This window comes from Alligator mississippiensis, chromosome 4 (genome assembly GCF_030867095.1).
Source record: "Alligator mississippiensis isolate rAllMis1 chromosome 4, rAllMis1, whole genome shotgun sequence".
NCBI classification, from domain to species: Eukaryota; Metazoa; Chordata; order Crocodylia; family Alligatoridae; genus Alligator; species Alligator mississippiensis.
In genome coordinates, this window is record NC_081827.1 from 136,347,568 (window position 1) to 136,366,721 (window position 19,154).

A 19,154-nucleotide genomic window follows, 5' to 3' on the forward strand; every position below is an offset into this window, starting at 1 on the left:
CATGGGTGAGCTACAAACCCACATGATCTGGCCTCCGGAATAAGAGATTTAATTTATACAGATACTACAGGTGCATACTGATATGATAAAAAAACTTTTTCTAAAAATCTGTTTTTACCACACTCTACCAGTTACTTTGGGACACTGCATTCTAAAGACCATCATCCCATGGTCCTTTGCTTTTACAGGGCGACTACGAGGCTGCTTTGACGATTTATGATAATCATGTGAGTAGGAATGACTTCTTTAGTGAAAATGCATTATACGTTGCCTGGTGTTTACATATTTCTTTCTGTATTTAACATAAAGGAAATTATGGTGTGATACAGATTTCTGTTCTATTTATAAATGTTTAAGTGTCAGTTTAAGGCAACTGTTACTCAACTGGTAAAAATACATGTGTGTTAGAGGTCATCCTAAAATGCCCAAAAGTTTCTTATGCCATCGTGTTTGTATTTTGTTTACTCCATATTTTAGAAACTATTTTAAATGTTATGCCTGAATTTAAAAAAAAAATTTTCACCGTACTATTTTTCAGTGCCTCTAGCTTTAGCCAGACTGCACTGACTGCTCTGTACTGACCATAGAGAGACTGGAAAAAAATACGTAAATATCTAATGTGATATAAAATGCATTCTTGGTAAATCCAAGGTGTCTTGAGTGAAGTCTGAGCTCAAAGGTTAGATGACAAAACATTTTAGTCATTGTTTTCCCCTCATTTCTAGGTGATATATTAAAGGTCTTTGACTGGATTTCAGGAAAACCTTTTGGAATGATACACAGGCAATGAATTAGGAGTCTGCATAAGACATTTCTATGCCTGCATTGTTTTTAAATGATACTATGATACCTTGTCCTGCCTAATACTGTTGCAATGTATCTTGTTTGTAGTTCCAAAAAAATCAAAGAATTGTATCCTTTGTAGACTGAAGTATTTGTGAAAAGGTGAAATTTGTGTTCTTGCAAGATAACTGTATCTGGAAGAGTAGACTTTTTGCATTGTCAAGATACATTTTGACTCTCAAGTTAACTTTCCACTTCTACATGGGTCAGGCAACTTAAAAATGCCTTCTGATTGCAGATTGGTCCCAGGTGTAGGACAAGTGGAACTCTGCTAGATGTGGTTGATAACTGCTCTATGCTGTACCGGCTTCAGCTAGAAGGTAAAGAAATGCTATTTCTGTATCATTCTTCTTTAAAGGGTGAAGAGCAAAGCACCACTTTTCCAGCATGCTGGAGGAGCAGTGTTAGAGACAATATGCAGAGCAAAGCTGAATGATTGCTGTTACAGGGGCCAACTCTTTAAATTGATGCTTTCCTTGGGAGGTGAATGTTAAGTTTATATTCATGTTCATTACCTTTATTTCTCCCCTGAGTTTATTTCTGTAATTTGGCCAGTACAGTATTCCATTCAGCTAGTCAAATATAAATCCATGTTTTTCTTTATCAACTAATTTCACTTTCTTTGTCCCTGGACAACAAGAAGTTGAAAAATCAACTGCATAAAGCAAAACTGTCCAATTTCTAAGAGGCAGGGGGTCATGCCCTCTGCAACCTGTGGAGAGGTGGCGGGGTGAGGGGTCCACACAGCAAATGGTAGTAGTGCAAACGAAGTGCTATTAAATGCCGTCTGGCTTCTCTTGCTGGGAAGATCCATTCAAGTCCAATATTTAATTATTAATTTTCATACTGATTGAAATAAGAGGTCTGTGAATGTACTGTATCAGTCATTCAGAGAGTTTCATGAGACAATCTAAGCTAGAGCTCTGGAAAAATAACTTATTCACGTCCCAGTTTGTTTAATTTTCATGGAACTCTGCTACATCAGGTCATGATGAACTCATCTGCATATGTATTTTGAATTGGTAATCAAATGCCACAGATTAATTGAGAACAATGATAAGAGCCCATCCTGTTATATGGGTTAAGGAGAAGGTGATCTATCTGCTGATAGGCCAGAATCCCTGCTAATCCCTGCTAATCTTGTCTAGGATATTGGTGATAATTTATAGATAATCAATTAATTGTTTACTAAAGTTAGAGAGTCACACTGAGAATTCTGCTGGATGTAGAATTGTTTTGATTTTTTTTTAAATCTGTAATCAAGGTTTATGCAGTTAATTATAAAGCATGTACCATGTGATGTATGTGGAATTGTTTTAAGTCATGTATATGATTCCTAGGGATAAAGCTGGGAAATAGGTGGAATGAAGTTCTGCAGCTGACAAAGAAGCACACCAAAGATCACGTTCTACTTTTCAGTGATGTCCACATTTTGATGTCTACGCTAGGAGCTAAAGACCACAAATCCACCAGTGAGCTCTTAACAACTCTCCAGGAACTTGCCAAGTAAGCAACTGATTTAAAATGTTGGTCTGAATATAACTGTTCTCCCCTCACAAGTTGAGGTGAATCTTCAGGAATTTGCCAAGTAAAAAGTTGTTGTTTTGAAGGTAATTTTCCCCAATGTCATAACCAGACTGATTTAGCAGGTTGATGTTTCTGATGCTATCCAGTTAGGAAGGCCATCCTGTTTTTATTTTGCTTTTGGTTGTTTTTTTTAAATGATGACTGTGTTCATGTCTGGGGTAAGTCTTTAATACTGGCAGGTATCAGTGTAATCATATAATTCAGGTGTTCATGGCAGGTAACTGAACCATTAGTTTGTTGGTTAGTTAGGTTCCTTACCATGGATCTATATTTGGGATATGACTGTTCGTAACTGAACGCAGATATGTCCTATACAGTAGGGGTGTGCGATGCTTCAGTTACCAATTCAATTTGGGGAAGATTTGGTGGCTGAATCATTGAATTCGAATTGAATCAGGAGACCCATAAAAAACTCTGAATCGATTTTGAAGCATGCGAATCAATTTGCAAAAGATTCGGGAAAAGATTTGGCAATTCAGAAAAGGTGGACTTGTGGGGAAACAAACTGAGAAGAGATTGGCGGGGAGAAGGGAGGGGGAAACTGCTTTAATATTGACATCTGTAGCTGGCCAATGACTGATCTTTCTCCGAGTTCCCTTCCAATCACAGTGCTCGGGGGGAGGGACGTAGAAACAGCATATAAGGCTCTGTGTGAAGCCTTTCTATCCCTTTTGTGAGCTGTTTGTCTGGAAGCAACAGCATGTGAAAGGTACTGGCCGCAGCGGCTGGCTTCCTAGTCAGCCTCTTCACTCCTTTGCTAGTCTATCTCGCAAGCAGATAGAAGAAGATATAGTAAGCAGATAGAAGAACATGTATTACACACACACACACACACACACACACACACACACACACACACACTCACTCTCATTAAATACATACAAGATGGATTACACACCAGCAAAAATTTTTCCAGCACATCAAACATTATGAAGCATGCTGGAAAGGCAGGTGCTAGGCCTTCTGGCAGGGAAGCAAGAGGGGCTAGTGGGGGAGAGCTGCAAGTTCCCCCCTGCCCAAACTTAGATGCACCCTCTTCCCTAGCAGCCATGAGGCTTCTGCTGCTAGTGGGAACAAGGAGGTGGGAGCAGTACCTGTTCCTGCACCTGCAACACCTCCACTAACACCAGAAATAGCCACCAGCACCAGCATGACAGTCTCCTCCACCCCAACTTCAGCTCCCTCCCAGCATGAGCCTCCCAGTGCCAGAGGAGGAGCTGGATCTGGAACCAGGGGAGCTCAGTGCCATAGCCAGGGAAATTCTGGGGAAGGAGAGGGGATCTGAGTTTGTGCTCCACAACCCTCAAAGTTCCTCTATAGGCAGTTCTCTTCTGGAAGGCACTTTGGGGGAAGTTGTGGGGGCAGATGGCTTAGTTTCCCCTGTTGTTGTGCCTCTGCCTGCTGAGGAGGGGATTAAGGCAAGATCCCCACCCTCAACCCAGAAGCGAGGGGGGTGGGAGTGCAGTGTGGGATCATTTTGCGTTGGCAGATGATCCCAGGTATGCTACCTCCCAGCACTGCCAAAGGCAGATCAGCCAGGGCAAGGAGGTGAAACACTTCACCACCACAACGATGCTGCTATATTGCAGGAAGCAGCACCCCTTTCCCTTGCTCCTCCTCAGCCTGGCACCAGAGGGAGCGTGCCCAAAGGGAAATCCCCCTCTCACTCCAAAGCCCCTGTCCCCACAAAGCTCAGGCAGGTCACCCTGGAGCGGTGGGGAAAAGCCGCAGACAAAGTGGGGGTGTGTTGCAAGGGCAAACAAGGTCACCCAGAGCACTGGGGAGATGCTTGCTCTGGATAGCCAGCCCTTCTGTTTAGTTGAGTGGCCAGGGTTCAGGCGGCTCGTGGCACTCATGGCCCCATCGTATGGAGTGCCCGCATGTACCACCTTTATCAGGACGGTGGTGCCCTCCCTGTATGAGGCAAGAACTCCTCCAGGGAGTACTCGAGGGAGGAGCTGCGCAAGGCAGGTCTGCAGGTAACCTTGCAATTCACCTCCGACATCTGGAGCATCCAGGGTGGAGATCATGCCTACCTCTCCCTCACAAGTTACTGATGCACCAGTGAGCTCTCCACTGAGTCGGTGGGCTCTCCTTCAAGCAGAGGTGAGTCCCACATGGCAAGGGAGATCATGATGGCCATGAACCATATGGTGCAGGGGTTGCTCGTTGGGCAGGGCGAAAATAATTGCGGGTTCATGGTCACCGACACTGGGGCCAATATGGTCAAGGCAGTCCATGATACCAACTTTGCTGGCATCCATTGTGTGGCATGCAAGTTCCACCTCTTAGTCAGGGATGCCTTGGAGGGGGACAGAGCTGCTGGTGACACCGCCGTCAAGACCAGCCAGCTCATTTCAAGATAAAGGAAGGTGTCAGGATACTTCCACCAGAGCATCAAGGGGGGCAAGATGCTGTGGGACAAAAAGGCAGAGCTGAGCATCCCTCAGCACAAAATCATGCAGGATGTGGAGACTTGGTGGAACTCCACATACCTGATGCTGGAAAGGCTCGTCAAGCAACAGAAGACATCCATGAGATGGCCTTGGTTGGGGAGATTGGGATCAGCGACCCCCTTAACAAAACTGAGTGAGATACCATCTGCCAGATCTTGGTGGTCCTCAAGCCATTCATCAAGGTCACCAAGATCCTCAGCGCTGCCAATGCCCTCCTTAGCCAGGTGATCCCTGTAGTGAGGGAACTTGAGAATCAAATGGAGAAGTTCCAAGGGATCAGTGTTCCTGGCTGGGGCAAACCACTTTCACCAGAGGTGCAGGCACCGGTGGAGCGGCTGAAGGAGGGCATCAAAAAACGGCTGGATCTGTTGCAGTCCAGTATGGTCCGCATGCTGGAGCCATGTGCGACCCAAGGGTGAAGGGGAGAGTGTGTGCCAGCAAAACCCTCAATCACTGGACAGAGGTGCTAGTGAACAGAGTCAGGGAGGCAGAAGGGGGGGATGTGGAAGAGGGGGACCCATTTTCCTGTGCCAGCACTCCTACTATAAGCCAATCTCCTCCACGGCAGCCACTGCCAATGTGGGCCAAGGACATGGCTTCGATGGTGGGGTCCAGAGGTACCAGATCCCAGCTTTGGGCCGGTAGCGCAGATTCTTTGGTGGCTATCTATCTCACCGAGGACGTGGAGCCACTGGACTGTGACCCCTTGGCCTGTTGAGCAACCTGCAGCCAGATGTGGCAGGATCTAGCCACAATTGCCCAGAAACACCTGTCCTGTCCACTGACCAGTGTTCCAAGCGAGAGGGTGTTCAGCATTGTTGGGGATGTTGTGACACCCCACCGTACCTCCTTGGATCCTAATTTGGTGGAGCAGCTGGTGTTCCTCAAGGTGGACCTCCTGCTGCTGGAGTTCCCCAAGCTCCATGTGCAGATGGAGTGAGTGCCACCCTCCTCACTCCGTCCACACCTATTTCCTTTAAAAAAAAGTTTTAAACCATTTAATGCCCTGCTCTCAGAGCTGGAGGCAGCACTTACTGTATCACCAGCCAACAGGGGAAGAACATCTCCCTGCTGAGCTCCCATGCCAGGACAAACTTGGAGGTATGAGCTGGGGCTATAGGGAAGGAGGAGGCCCTAGGTCCTGTGCATGACCTAAAACTGCACCCAGCCAGGGTGAGGAGGCCTGGTGGGACTGCTGGTGGCACAGTAGCCTCCACGAAATGCCAGGGCTGCAAACCTCCCTGATGAAAGGGGGGTAGGAGGCGCCTTATAACCTCCAGCCACCACATGCATGCACAGTCCTAGCAAGGGAAAGCCCAGACTTGTAAGATCTTTGAGAGGCCTGAGGCTTACTAGTCGCAGTGAAGTTGTGAGGCTCCAGGTGAGCTTAGCTGCCTGGGATGTCATCTGTGAGGCATGGGCTGCAGTGTAGGGAGGTATGGAGTTGCAGAATGGATACATGTCACCCCTAGACATCAGGGGCCTAAGTAGGCAGCCTCTTGCCTGGAGAACATTTGAATTAGTTTTTGTTCAAGGCGTAGCAGGTGAAAGAGGGGTGGGTGGGTGGTTGGTCCAGAAACAGGTGGGTGGGCTGAAATCTCACCTGCACTGGGAAGACCCCCTGCTCTTTCTGAATGGAATGAATAGTGAAGAATTTAGAGGCTGGTATGCAATGCATGCAAGAAAGCCAGTCAGTGAAAATGTAAATCGAGGTGTCAGGGGGTGAGGGACACGTTGGGAGCAGAGAGGTGGAGAAGGGGGATGTAGCAGGTAAAAGTGGAGAGGTACCTAGGGAGTCAGATGTCAGGCAGGTTATAGTGTATCATAAATCCAATGTCTATATTAAGTCCATGAGTTTCTGTATCTAGGAGGTTGATGAAGTGAAGTTCATAGGCTCGTCTGTGAAAAGGCTACCATCCAGGCTGGTTTCATCCCGCTGCACCTTAACACACACAAAGTCACACAACACGAGTTTTCTTTCAGCAGTTTGAGGTGCAGTTTCCCAAAAACCCCTGCACCTATCTCTTTGAAACTTGGCAGGCTTCATGTCCTCAGAAGGGGCTACCAATCCTGCTGTTTTCATGTAAATCTGCCAAAAATGGCAAAGTTATAGGTATTTAAGTGATTGCTCATTATAGTCTATGACTGAATCACTGAATCTTTCCAAACTGGCGCCAAATCTTTCTATGCCAATTTGGCCGAATGGATTTGGGACAGTGACCCAAATCTTCAAATGGAATCACTGTCCTCCGAATCAGCTGAATCCGAATCGAATACTGCCCTATTCTCACAGGCCTACTGTACAACAGTAAGGAAAGTTTACACAATGTAGCCTATTACTTATGAAAGTCCTTTCTGCTCTGAAGGTCTGTTTCTTAAAGACCATTCTTTGAGCAGAGTATCTTACTAGTTATTACATGAATTATTTTGATGTTAGTCCAAATTGAACAAATTGTGCAAATAGGACTTTCTATAATTTGGATCTCTGTTACTCGTTTGAATATTTTCAGAATTCAGCAAAATGGAAACATTCTTGTCATAATCTTGTTTACTTATTTTTAAAAATATTCCTAATGTCGTTCCTCCATTTATATATGAAGTATGAAGGGTTGACATATTATTATTGGATAATAAAAGCATGTTACAGACATAGGTAATATCCATTTAAGGTATTATAAGCACATCTGTAGAAAACGAGATGCTTATCAGACAATTGAGTTATTTTTTGGAACCTATAGCAATCTTAAAGATTGTCATAAACTCCTTATAACTAATACTTATTAACGATTTTTATTAGGCTGTTTATCAATAGAAGTGTTACCAAAGTGTAGCTGATACAGTTTTGGATACAAAGATGCAGCAAAACTCCCACTGCTTGTGAAAATGACCCACTGAATCTTTGTTAGGTCTGGAAACCACAGAAGTGACAAATAATATAACGTAGTTTGCCTAGTGCTAGCAGATGGTTTTGGAGGGTGGTGGGGAGGGTTCTCTTCAATGCTTGCATTTTGTGCTGTAGGACTTCAGCCTTGGTGTAGAGAATACTTAATGCACTACTCCTTCACCCTAGTCTTCTGGCTTGTCTGCTATCTGCACCTGTTTACATTAAAGGGGCACCAAGACATCTATCCGATATCGGATCGGCACTAAGATAAAGAAAATTGTCTGTATTGGAAATTGGCCTGATATAGCCGATAAATGGCCATGCGTGCACAGCCTCAGCGCAGCACATAGGCAGTGAGGAGCACAGCCCAGCAGCTTGACGAGCAGTGCCCAGCTGATAAGTCTGTTGTGGCAGAAGGGGAGTGGGGAGGGAAGGGGCATGGGGGCGCAAATTAAGGCCCCCCGTTGGTGAGGGAGGGAGTGGGGCTAGGACAGGGGCTGGTGCAAGTGCTGCCCAGCTGAGGCAGCATGGGCGCAGGACGGAGCCATGGATCATCCAAGGCAGTGTGGTGGTGGGCGGCTCCCACCACTGTGCGTCGTTTGTTCGGGAACCACTCGTCCGGTGTTCACTTGCTTGTCTGGCAGCTTCCGCTGCTTGTCCAGGAGGGCATGGGGGAGCATGTGCCCCCAGACTGGGACAGGTGGGGGCTGGGGCTGCACTGGGCTGCGTTTTGGGTGGGCAGCAGTGGTGCTGGGAGCAGGGCTATGTGGGGGGACTGGGGGCTGCAGCCTCCCCCAAATACACTGTAGTCCCCCCACATAGCCCTGTTTCCAGCGCCACTGCTGCCCACCCCAAGCACAGCCCGGTGCAGCTATGGCCTCGCCTGCCCCACACACAGATCCAGGAGCAGGGCCCCCCCCATGCCTTCCTGGATGAGTGGTGGGAGCAGCGGCAAGAGCTGTCAGGTGAGCACTGGATGAGCCTCCGGATAAGCAGCTCCCAGACAAGCGGCACAAGGCACCTCCCTGCACCCCCCAGATGAGCCACGGCCCTGTCCCGTGCCTGCCCGGCCCCAGCAGGGCAGCACTTGCCCCTCTCCCAGCCCCACTCCCTCCCTCACCATGGGGGGCCTTGATCTGCACCCCCACACCCCTTCACCCCCACCCCCTTCCACCATAAGAGACTTACCAGCTGAACACAGCTGTATCGGAAATTGGATCAGTATCCGCCCATATGCCTCCTTAAAAATCAGCTATTGGTATCGACCCCAAAAATCTCAATTGGTAATGTATATGTGCTATTGGCATTATTATAGTTGCTGGGCATTTTTCCAGTAGAAAAGTAAAACTTTTACTTTAATTCACTTTAGATAACAGGTCAGGATATGAATAGACACATTTGGAAAACTAGATATATCAAATTAAACCCAGCATTTACCATGCCAAAAGATAGTAAAGGAACACACATCAAGAATAAAAGCTAATTAAAAAATGTCTAGAATAGGTCATATATTATTTTTAAACAGTAGCCATAAAATCCCAGTTGACCAGTAGCCAGTGCAATATTTTCATAACTGTTTTTTTTAGCCTTTGGACTTTGAGACTGAAAATTTGGGGGGGGGCATTATCTGTTTTAACACCTATTTTCATGGACTGAAGATCTGATTCCCCTTTAATGTAGTTCTTAGATAAATCAGCCCTTCCAAGATGAATTGGACATAATTAAATACAGTCTCTTTTATCTGTGATTGTTTTGGGAAACACGAGGGTTGTGAAATGTGTTTAAATGCAGAAAGCTTTGCATTTAGCACCAGATATCCCTAATACTATTTACTGTTTTAAAATTAAGTCTATACCTTTAACTCTTCTCTGGGCTTTGTTTGGAACTGATTCATCAAAAACCTCTGAAGACAATATTTTCAAAAGTGCCCTGCATTGCCTTACCTCTGACTCTAGAGAAAACAAGAAGACTTATAGCATTGCCTCCCATGGCAGAACAACTTTAGGCCCATGCTGAGCACTTTGAAGATGTTTAGAGCAATGTGGTAATTTATTTTGCTGTTACTGCCTTATGAGTTTTGATGCTTAACATAAGTAATTCAAAGATATCGTTGGGAAGTATACACACACACTCATTATACTCTATTTTTTCCAAAGAGTCTCTCCCAAAACAGCTGCAGAATGTATTTCAAAATTTAGGTTTATTTGTGCATGCTTGTATGCTTATAGCTATATAATGCATATTATATTTTTATCCATATCCATTTTACACAAACTTTCAGTGGTGTTTTTGAAGTGGTAACTTGGGTATTTGATGCAAGTTGGTAGTACATTTTTAGCACTCTATTTCCATAGTGTTATGCTGTCTAGATTTCTAATCACGTTAAACTAACAAGTATAGGATTAAGAAACTGCAGGTTACAACAGCTGTGCACTACATCCATATTGTGTTAGAAAGAGCTCAGTTTTGTTTTCTTGTGTTATAATGAGAAATTACAACAAAGTGGATTTCTAATCTATTATGGTTGGTATAACAGGGAACTCTAGCCCTGTTACTAGGAGGCGGGGCTGCCCCTTTAAGACCCAAGTCTATAGGAACACCAAGCACCAGGAGGCTAGGGGTTAATAGCTCAACCTCCCAGGCTGGTCAGCTGACAAGAAGGGGATAGGCCTCTGGGCACATATAAACCCCAGGGCCAAGGCTGGCAGGAGGAAGTCTCTGGCAAGTGGCCAGGGGAAGAGACCTCCTGCACAGCAGAACTACCCAGGAATGCTGTGGCTGCTGGCCAGACTGCTGTGGTGGCTAATGAGGCTCCAGGAGTCTACAAGGTACCCAGAGCTGGGAGGTACTCAGTACTCAAGGAGTAGTTTGGGGTTTTTAAGGAGCCACAGTGTGGCTTGTAGGACTTGTATTACGTTATAGCTCAGGGGCTCATATTTATGTTGTTGTTTTATCTGGTGGAGCAGTCTGAGGCTACTGGGGGAGGAGGAGGCCTCATTGGGGCACACTACTGTACAAAGCCCCAGCACCAGGGGGCACAGCGCCAGGGTAGTGATCAGACCCCAGTGCCAGGGGGTGCAACAACAGGGGATGATTAGACCAGGGCACAGTGCCAGGAGGCGCAGAGACGGGGCAGGCCCCAGTGCCAAGAGGCACAGTGACAGGGGGTGGGCAGACCCCAGCACCAGAAGGCGCATCACCAGGGAGCGTGGCAACAGGGAGTGTGCACACCCAGCACCCTAGGGCGCAAGTCAACATTTATATAACATCTACAAGGCGTGGGCCACCATGTTGGGGAGGTTTGAAGCAGTGGATAGTGACCCTTAGCGTCGGGGTAGTAAATGAGCAGCCTTTCACCTGAGTAACATCATAATTATTGTTCCATCAAGGCATGGCAGGCGAGAAAGGTGGGTAGGTAGCTCAGAGACAGAGGGTCTGGCCTACATTAGACGGTCCCAGGGATGGACCCCTATCATAGCTGAATATTTATTTGATAGCAACATTCCTTCATAGTATCATAAAAAACAGGACCTCAAGTCATCTAGGCCAGTCCCCTCCTCCAGGTAGCAACAGCCCTGTTGCTTTGCTTTCTGCTTCCTGCCCTCTTGTCCCTGTCTAATCTGATGCTCTTCTTTCTACTCCACACCATATCTGCCAGTAAAAAGGCCTGTCCCATCTCCATTTCGCTGCATGCCACATGCAGAGGTGTCTGTGCCACTTGTGACATCTGTGCCACAGATTAGGCACCCTTGGGCTAATGTTTTCTTGCCATATTTTCTTACATACATACTTGCCTTTCTCCCCAATCTATGCTCTCCCCCCTCAATTGGGGTGTGTGTTTTAAGCAGGGTGGCTGCTGTCTTTGCTGAAAAGAATCACACCTGGAGACACTGTGCATGCCATGCAGTTGCCAAGATGGCTGCCACTTCTGTTTCAGCAAGCTGAAGGGGCAGAGTCCCACATTAAACCTCTCACAGCCATAGTTATTGCCCAAGCACTGTAGCTTGTGCCTGAAGCAGCAAGCAAGCTGCTGGCAGTATCTTGTTGGGGCTTGTGATGTGGAAAAATCACTTTATTTACAAGAATTTCTATAAAGAACTACTTACAATAAAAAATTAACAGTTTTGCTACTGCTTTTGCCAGGGCCTGGGGCCTAACTATGTATGATATCAGTCCTGGAAACATAGTGTTCAGGAAGTGTGGCATCAGAGGAGATGGTCTGAATGAGATAGTTGGCACCAAAAGTTCTTGCTGCCTCTAGACTGTCTGCTGGGAAGTCATACTTCCTAGATGCTCTGTGTTCCCAGGAAGACCTACTTTGTCACACAGTTTGCCATGATTCTGGGGAAATCTTTTTTTACCTTCTGCCTTCCAAAAAACAAGGCGTGTTTTATTTGGGGGGTGTCTCTTATGTGAGGAAAAATATGGTAAGGACTTCCAGTGATGGCAATTCAGAAACATCTTGAGATAATCTATTCCACTACTTAACCACTCTCATAGTGAGAAAGTACCTTGTTGCAATTTAAATCCGACAAGAGCCAGGGAAAACAGGAAAACCTTATAGAAAGGCAGCAAACCAGCAGATAAACATCTTGAGAGGGGGCAAAACCAAATGTGCCCTTGTCAAAGCAACCATGAGGGAGAAGCAGATGTAGACCACCCTTAAAAGAACAAGCAAAAATGAAAACTGTGTGCCCTTGGCCCGTTTGCTGAAGAGAACTGCATATCCCAGAGACTCTTACCTAGCCAGCTGCAGGGAGACACTCTGTCCTCAGGACTATTCAAGACTTGCATTTCTTGACTTAGGCAAAGTTTCTGTTGTTTCTTCATTTGGGCAAAAATTGGACATTTCTGTTGGTTTTTTGTCTTGTGCTTAAATTGTAACTTGCTGTACTCGATAAATGCTCTATTCAGAGAATGGACTATTCTTGTCCAAACTATTTTCATGGCTTCAGTGCCACCACCTAAATTGTAACATTAAAATTAATTAATAATATTCCTTCTTGTCCTGTCCCCTGTGGACACAGAATAGCCTACTGCCATCCTCTTATAACAACCTTTTCTGCATTGGAAGATCTTTAGCGGTGCATCACTCAGTCATCTCTTCTCCAGTCCAAATTAATTCCAGTTTTTCCATCTTTTTCTTGCCTTTCCCTTGTCTTGATTGGATAAATCTGCCCACAAATGACTAATAATCTCAAATGCAAATGTATCATGTAACATTGAGGTGCGATTGGATGAAGCCAAGTTTGTTGAACTAATAAGTGCAAGACTAAAAGTATAAGTATCTACTGCCCTAAACATGGGTCATATACAACGCTGAGCTGTGTGGACAGAGAGGTTTAGAATAATAGAAAATTAGGGTTGGAAGGGACTTCAGGAAGTCATCTAGTCCACCTCCCTGCTCAAAGCAGGATTGTCCCCAACTAGATCATCCCAGCCAGGGCTTTGTCTATCTGGGTCTTAAAAACCTCCAAGGATGGGGATTCCACCACCTCTCTGGGTAACCTGTGCCAGTGCTTTACTACCGTCAAAGTTTTTCCTCATATTTAACCTAAACTTACCTTGCTGCAACTTGCGACTATTGTCCCTTGTTCTGTCATCTGCCACCTCTGAAAGCAGTCCAACTCCATCCTCTTCGTAACCACCCTTTAGGAAGTTAAAGTCTGCTATTAAATCCCCTCAGTCTTCTCTTCTCCAGACTAAATAAGCCCAATTCCCTCAGCCTCTCCTCATAAGTCATGTGCCCCAGCACCCTAACCATTTTTGTTGCCTGCTGCTGGACTCTCCAATTTGTCCACATCCTTTTTGTAGTGGATGTGGACAAAACTGGACAACAGTCCTCCAGATGTGGCTTCACCAGTGCTGAATAGAAGGGAAGAATTACTTCCCTTGATCTGCTGGCAATGCTCCTACCAGTGCAGCTCAGTATGTTGTTAGCTTTCTCAGCAACAAGGGCACACTGTTGGCTCATATTCAGCTTATCGTCCAGTGTAAGCCCCAGGTCCTAAGCTGCTGCTTAGTCACTTGGTCCCCAGCCTTTACCGATACATGGGATTGTTCCATCCTAAGTGCAGGACTTTGCACTTGTCCTTATTGAATGGTATGAAGTTTCTTTTGGCCCAATCCTTCATTTTGTCTAGGTCACTTTGAATCTTAGCCCTACCCTCCAGCATATCTACTATTCTGCCTAGCGTGATGTCATCAGCAAACTTGCTGAGGGTCCACTCCATCCCATCTTCCAGGTCATTGATAAAGATATTGAATAAAACTGGATATTTTGCTGGATATTTTTTGGAGCTGCACAAAATGCAATCGGAACCACCACAGCAACAAAACAAGCACAAAATAAATAGGCAAAACAGCACTTGTACTGTAACACTGAGCCAAAAGCATGGAATTTGCTTAGAAGAAGAGATTTTGGCCAAGATACATCCTGTTGTTTGATTCCTCCTTTGGTGGGGGGGAAATAGGATTTTGAACATGTAAGTTAACAATACTTCATGAGATAAATACCTGATCCATCATTTTCCCCTCTTAAAGGAAAAAGAAAAAGTCACAAGACCCTGAATATTGTCCAGTTCTTGGGTCCAGCAGGTATTAACGTAATCAAAATGTGGTTTGCTCATATAATTAAAACGGCTGAAATTTAAAAAATGTTAAGAGCAACTATGGCTGTTTGTAAGCAAATTTACTACCTACCAGTAGAACTTGAAACAGTACTGAAAAAAAGAACAACTGCTGAAGCCTGATCTGCTTGTTGGAAGTTAAATATCTTCTTGTTTCACAGGAATCCTGGTGAAGACTACGAGCTTGGCCTGGTTCCGAATCTGGGATTGCCCCTTTGTCAAGCTTTTGTAGAATTTGACAATGAAAATTATGACAAGGCAGTAGAACTGCTTTATCCAGTTCGGTACCAGATCCCACAGATAGGTGGCAGCAATGCTCAGGTAAGGACTGTTATTAAATTGTCTTTCAATAGATTCTGGGTGCTATGTTATGTTATGTGTAAGATTCCTTTTTTAATTTTCAATTCCTAGAGTGTAATGTAGCCCATTTCTGAATTTTCTGTCAAGTGGAAGTGCTACATTTCAGCTGGTTAATGTGTTCCATCAGCAAGAAAAGAAAGTGCTACCTACAGCGTTTGTTACCAAATATTATAGTGCATTTTTTCTCTTTCCAGAAAGATATCTTCAACCAGTTGTTGATCCACGCAGCAATGAATTGTAAATCTAAAACTTACCGGAAACTGGCTAGGTGAGTGCCACTTCCAGTCATTGGTCGTGTCCAGATGAGCGTGAATGTTTGTTTCCCTGGGGATAAGTAGCAACAGCACACTTTGTGCCACTACTACTTGTCCCTGGGGAACAGCTGTGCTATGCATGCTCTGGTGCATGGCAGGTTACCCTGGGCGGGGTAGGGAAGGCTGGGGTCAGTGACTGTGCTGGCCCCAGCAGCCTTACCTGGGGTCCTGGGGGCCTCAGGGTACTGCAGCTATGGTGCTTCTACAGCTGGGAAACCTGACTGGCAACTGGAACATGGCTCTGGCCAGCCAAGCTCCAGTTTTGGGCAGTGCTCCCTGCTTTCTTTTGGAGTGCGTTTTTTTGACCCTGGAATCTCCTGGGGTCAAAAAACCCTCACACGCTGCAAGGTAGGAGTGCAAGGAATGCCTGTATGTGCATTGTGTGGCACCACAGATGGGTCTGCAGCACCACATACTGCGTATCCATGCTCGTCTGAACACAGCCATTGTTGTTCTGGCTTCTGTGATATTTAACAACAGGAATGCTGTTTATGAAAGCTGAAATGACCAGTGTTTAATGTTATAAATGACAAATGAAATTATGCTCAAGCAAGTAAAAGCAAACCTAAATGTTGTTACATTTGATATAATGGGCACAGTCTGCAGCACTGGCCAAATTACAGTAGAACCTGGGTTCTTTGCAAGATCAGGTCTCCTAAGTTCCTGCAAAAAAGAGGGGTTTTGAGCCAACTTGGAGGTATATACAGCTGCAGAAAAGCTGCATGGGCCTGCTGAGGTGCTCCAGCTGTTTGCTTTGGCATTATGTCAGAGAGTGCTGTTTCTCCTATCAGCTGGGTGGGATTGCTGATGAGATTCAGCTGAGTGGAGAAATACCTGTAGAAGTAAAATTCACAGCAAAGCACTGAGAAACCCACTCTTTATTTGGTAACCGGCTGCAAAGTAGGTAGGTTGTTAGCTACCTCAGAACAAATGTTCTCGTTCCACTGCATGCAGTTAAGCTACCAAAGCCTGGGCTGGTTAACTGTTTCAGGTGATAGGCAGTCTATAGTCCCTCTATAAAGGACTTTCCTTCCAATTGGGCACCACTGTATTTTCTTAGGGAGGAAATATACTTAAAAATATACTCTTCAAATTAAGTGTTAGGCAAAATATCAGAACAGGCTAACTTCTCTGTTCACCATGGGAAACAGCATGCAGAGACTTCTCCTTTGGCTTCCTTCACTGCTGACAGGATGATGCACTCTTTCCTTCAAACCATGTTGCTTCAGGGCCTTCTAGAGGAGCCTTTCTGCCTTTGTTAGCCCTACCCTGTGAATCTCCCTGACTTGCTCTTTCCCATCTGGATATATTCACTGGACAGGCTTGCCTGTGATGGTCCTCTTGTCCATAAGAGGAGCAAGCTACATCTGTATGGCAAAAGGTAGCATCATGCAGTCTCACTTCAAGCTAGGTCTGTGTGAACTAGTCCTGGAACTAGAAGCATCATAACCAGGTTAGAGTATTTCTTCTGCCTCCATCTCTAGATTACAAGCTAGGAATGTGGAGGCTTGGTGAGAGGAGAACAGGCTTGTTTAGAACTCACCTCCTAGGCAAAGGGCAGCCTGCACTGTGCAAGCACAGTGCTACTTCCAATGCCACGTGACCGTGAAAATGAATTAATTGATGAGGCAGAAGTGTGGAAAACCTAAGTCTATCCAGTTAGTGAATGCTCTGTGTTGTGTATTTGTGGATCAAGTATACAGTACTGACCTTAAAAAACACTGCTGTTAGGTAATGCTTGTGAGTGACAGTGAAGTTACTGAAATAGGTCACCATCTACCAGCCTTTTAGATACATGACACATGGCTACTTAACAAGGGAACAAAAAAGTCTGCTCTGTAATTTTGAACACTGTACTCAAGGCCTCTTTTTCCTGCCCTCCCTACCTACAGGTGCCTCTTGATGGAACGTGATGCGTTGAGACCAAATTCACCATTGACTGAGCGGCTTATTCGGAAAGCATCAGCTGTTCATGCAATGACTTGAATCTCTGTCATTCAAATGAAATCATGATTAGCACTGTTAATCAATAGCTTCCCATGGAATTAAAGGAATCAAATTGGAGGGAATTATTGCCTTATAAGCCATGCCAGATCTCCTGCTTGCCTGAACTTTGGAATGCTTTTGTTGGTGATTCAGCATTGCTGCTTAACTTCCTGCAGCATCTCCAGTCCTAACAAGAAGTTGGCTTAGTTGTGCCTGGGAAAAGGCAGCAGTAGCAGGAAAAGTAGAGATCTATCAATCTTTGTTTACAACCTGATGAGCCATTGCTTTCTAGAAATGTGGATGGGTTTTATGCTGTTTGGGTTGCGGGATAACATTTTTATGCTGTTTGGGCTGTGGGATAACAGGCTGTCAAATTATTCAGTGCGTTTGCTATTCTCATCCATAAATAGGAAAGGGAGGAAATTTGAACTGTTTTTCACAAAAATACAACATCATGTGGGATATATTAGAGAAGGCTGGGTGGTGCCAGAGTTCTAGGAAATGGACAAGATTACATTAACCCACAGTCACATCTCAGCACAAAATTATGAGCCAAAATCTTGCCCTTTTTTTGGCCTCACAGAACCTCTGTTTCTAGTGGAAACAGGACTTGGAAGCCATATACATCCCTCAAGTTCTGCCCCATGTGCATAGAATGGTGGGGGGAAGCAGGGATGAGATCTGAACCTGTGGATGCTTGTTGTACTAGACCCACTGGTGGCCTTGTAAGGAGAACCACTAGCCAAATGGTACTTAAAATCCTGGACTTCTAATATGGTCCTGGGGGAGGTGGGAGAACCAGAACCCTCACAATCCCAGCATGCAGTCTTTTCTTCTTGGTCTGCAAGCTGGTCCCAGGATTTGGCTTTCAGTTTTTCAGAGATATTTTACATTGCTGTTTATCTAAGATTTTCTTTTCTTCTGTTACTCTAAAGATTTTTCTTGGGTTTTATATTGCATTTTAATGAGGATTTGAGATTCAGGGTGATTTTTATCCTAATAATGCTGCATATTTTTATAACAGCTCTATCGGTGAGTAATGATAGTGGGGAACGGTAGTTACAGGTCTGTTGCCAATGAATTAAGCCTCAATTTGAATATATTACTGATACATTTAAGAATGAAATTCTTACCATTGTATTGCCCTTTCATTTACAGGGTGTGACTGATGCTCTCCTATAGTCTGTCAATAAATTTAATCCTGTGCTCAGTGTATTACCAGAGAAGTGACTACATACATTTATGGAACTGTGTAGTTTTTGAATATTCAACATGGGGCTTCTTAAGCAGAACTGCAGAGTGAGTCAAGTATACACCCAGCATGGGTGAGAGAATTTTGAATTAAAATGGTAAGGACCAAGTTCAGCAACATTAGACTTCTCAGACCTCCTAGAAAAGTCATTTATACTCCTCTCTGCCACCAGCAAGCAGTCAACAACCACATGGACAACAACAATGGAAAAACAGTGTGGGTGGGTTTCTGTCTCTGAAGATAACAGCACACATTAATTCTTTTTTTTGAAGAAATATTCAGCAAAGTTACCCATACCATGCAGACAGAATCTATTTACGATCTCATCACCACAAATAGAGTAAACTGCAGGGTGCTACTCTTATCAACTTAGCTGCAGCTCCCCTCCCAACCTAATGTACCACACCATGAACTCCCACATGCTGGGAAGGGTGACAAAGCAGAAGCTTGAAGCCCAGAGTCCCTAGCTACTGCTGCAGCCACAGCAAAAAGGAGAGTGGAGGTTGGGTGAAAACATGGAGAGCTGCAAATGAACCCAGCCCATGGGCTGCCACTTAGACAGTCATGTGCTAATAATATTAATATTCAAATTGTAAGATTAATTTTCTTGAAGGAGAAAGATAAGAGAATAAATAAATAAATTATAGTACTTTGTTTCTATAAACAAACATTGTTTTACAGGTGGGAGGGTTTCATTGATGTGCAGCAAGGCCTAACACTCTAGCTCTGTTAAACTTGTCAGCAGGAGGGGGGCAGATAAATATAGCTTCAGTAATTACAACATGTCAGAGCAGCCTCTCTGCACATGTATAGGAGCCCCGTGCTCTTTAGTTAGTGCATGTC

At 44.9% G+C, this 19,154-nt stretch overlaps 1 protein-coding gene across 2 annotated transcripts in view; it reads left to right on the top strand.

Annotated features, from left to right (window-relative positions):
- LOC102562186 (tetratricopeptide repeat protein 38) overlaps positions 1-18,274 on the top strand; it is a 38,704-nt gene extending 20,430 nt beyond the window's left edge. Inside the window, exons 9-14 of one of the 2 annotated variants that reach the window (XM_014606356.3) lie at positions 189-227; positions 1,082-1,163; positions 2,184-2,349; positions 14,561-14,720; positions 14,954-15,027; positions 16,966-18,274. In XM_014606356.3, the coding sequence (XP_014461842.1) occupies positions 189-227; positions 1,082-1,163; positions 2,184-2,349; positions 14,561-14,720; positions 14,954-15,027; positions 16,966-17,059 (615 nt within the window). In that variant the 3' untranslated portion in view covers positions 17,060-18,274. The remainder of the gene's footprint in view (positions 1-188; positions 228-1,081; positions 1,164-2,183; positions 2,350-14,560; positions 14,721-14,953; positions 15,028-16,965) is intronic. The other variant, XM_019482259.2, reaches the window with a different exon arrangement.
- Positions 18,275-19,154: the final 880 nt, after the last annotated feature.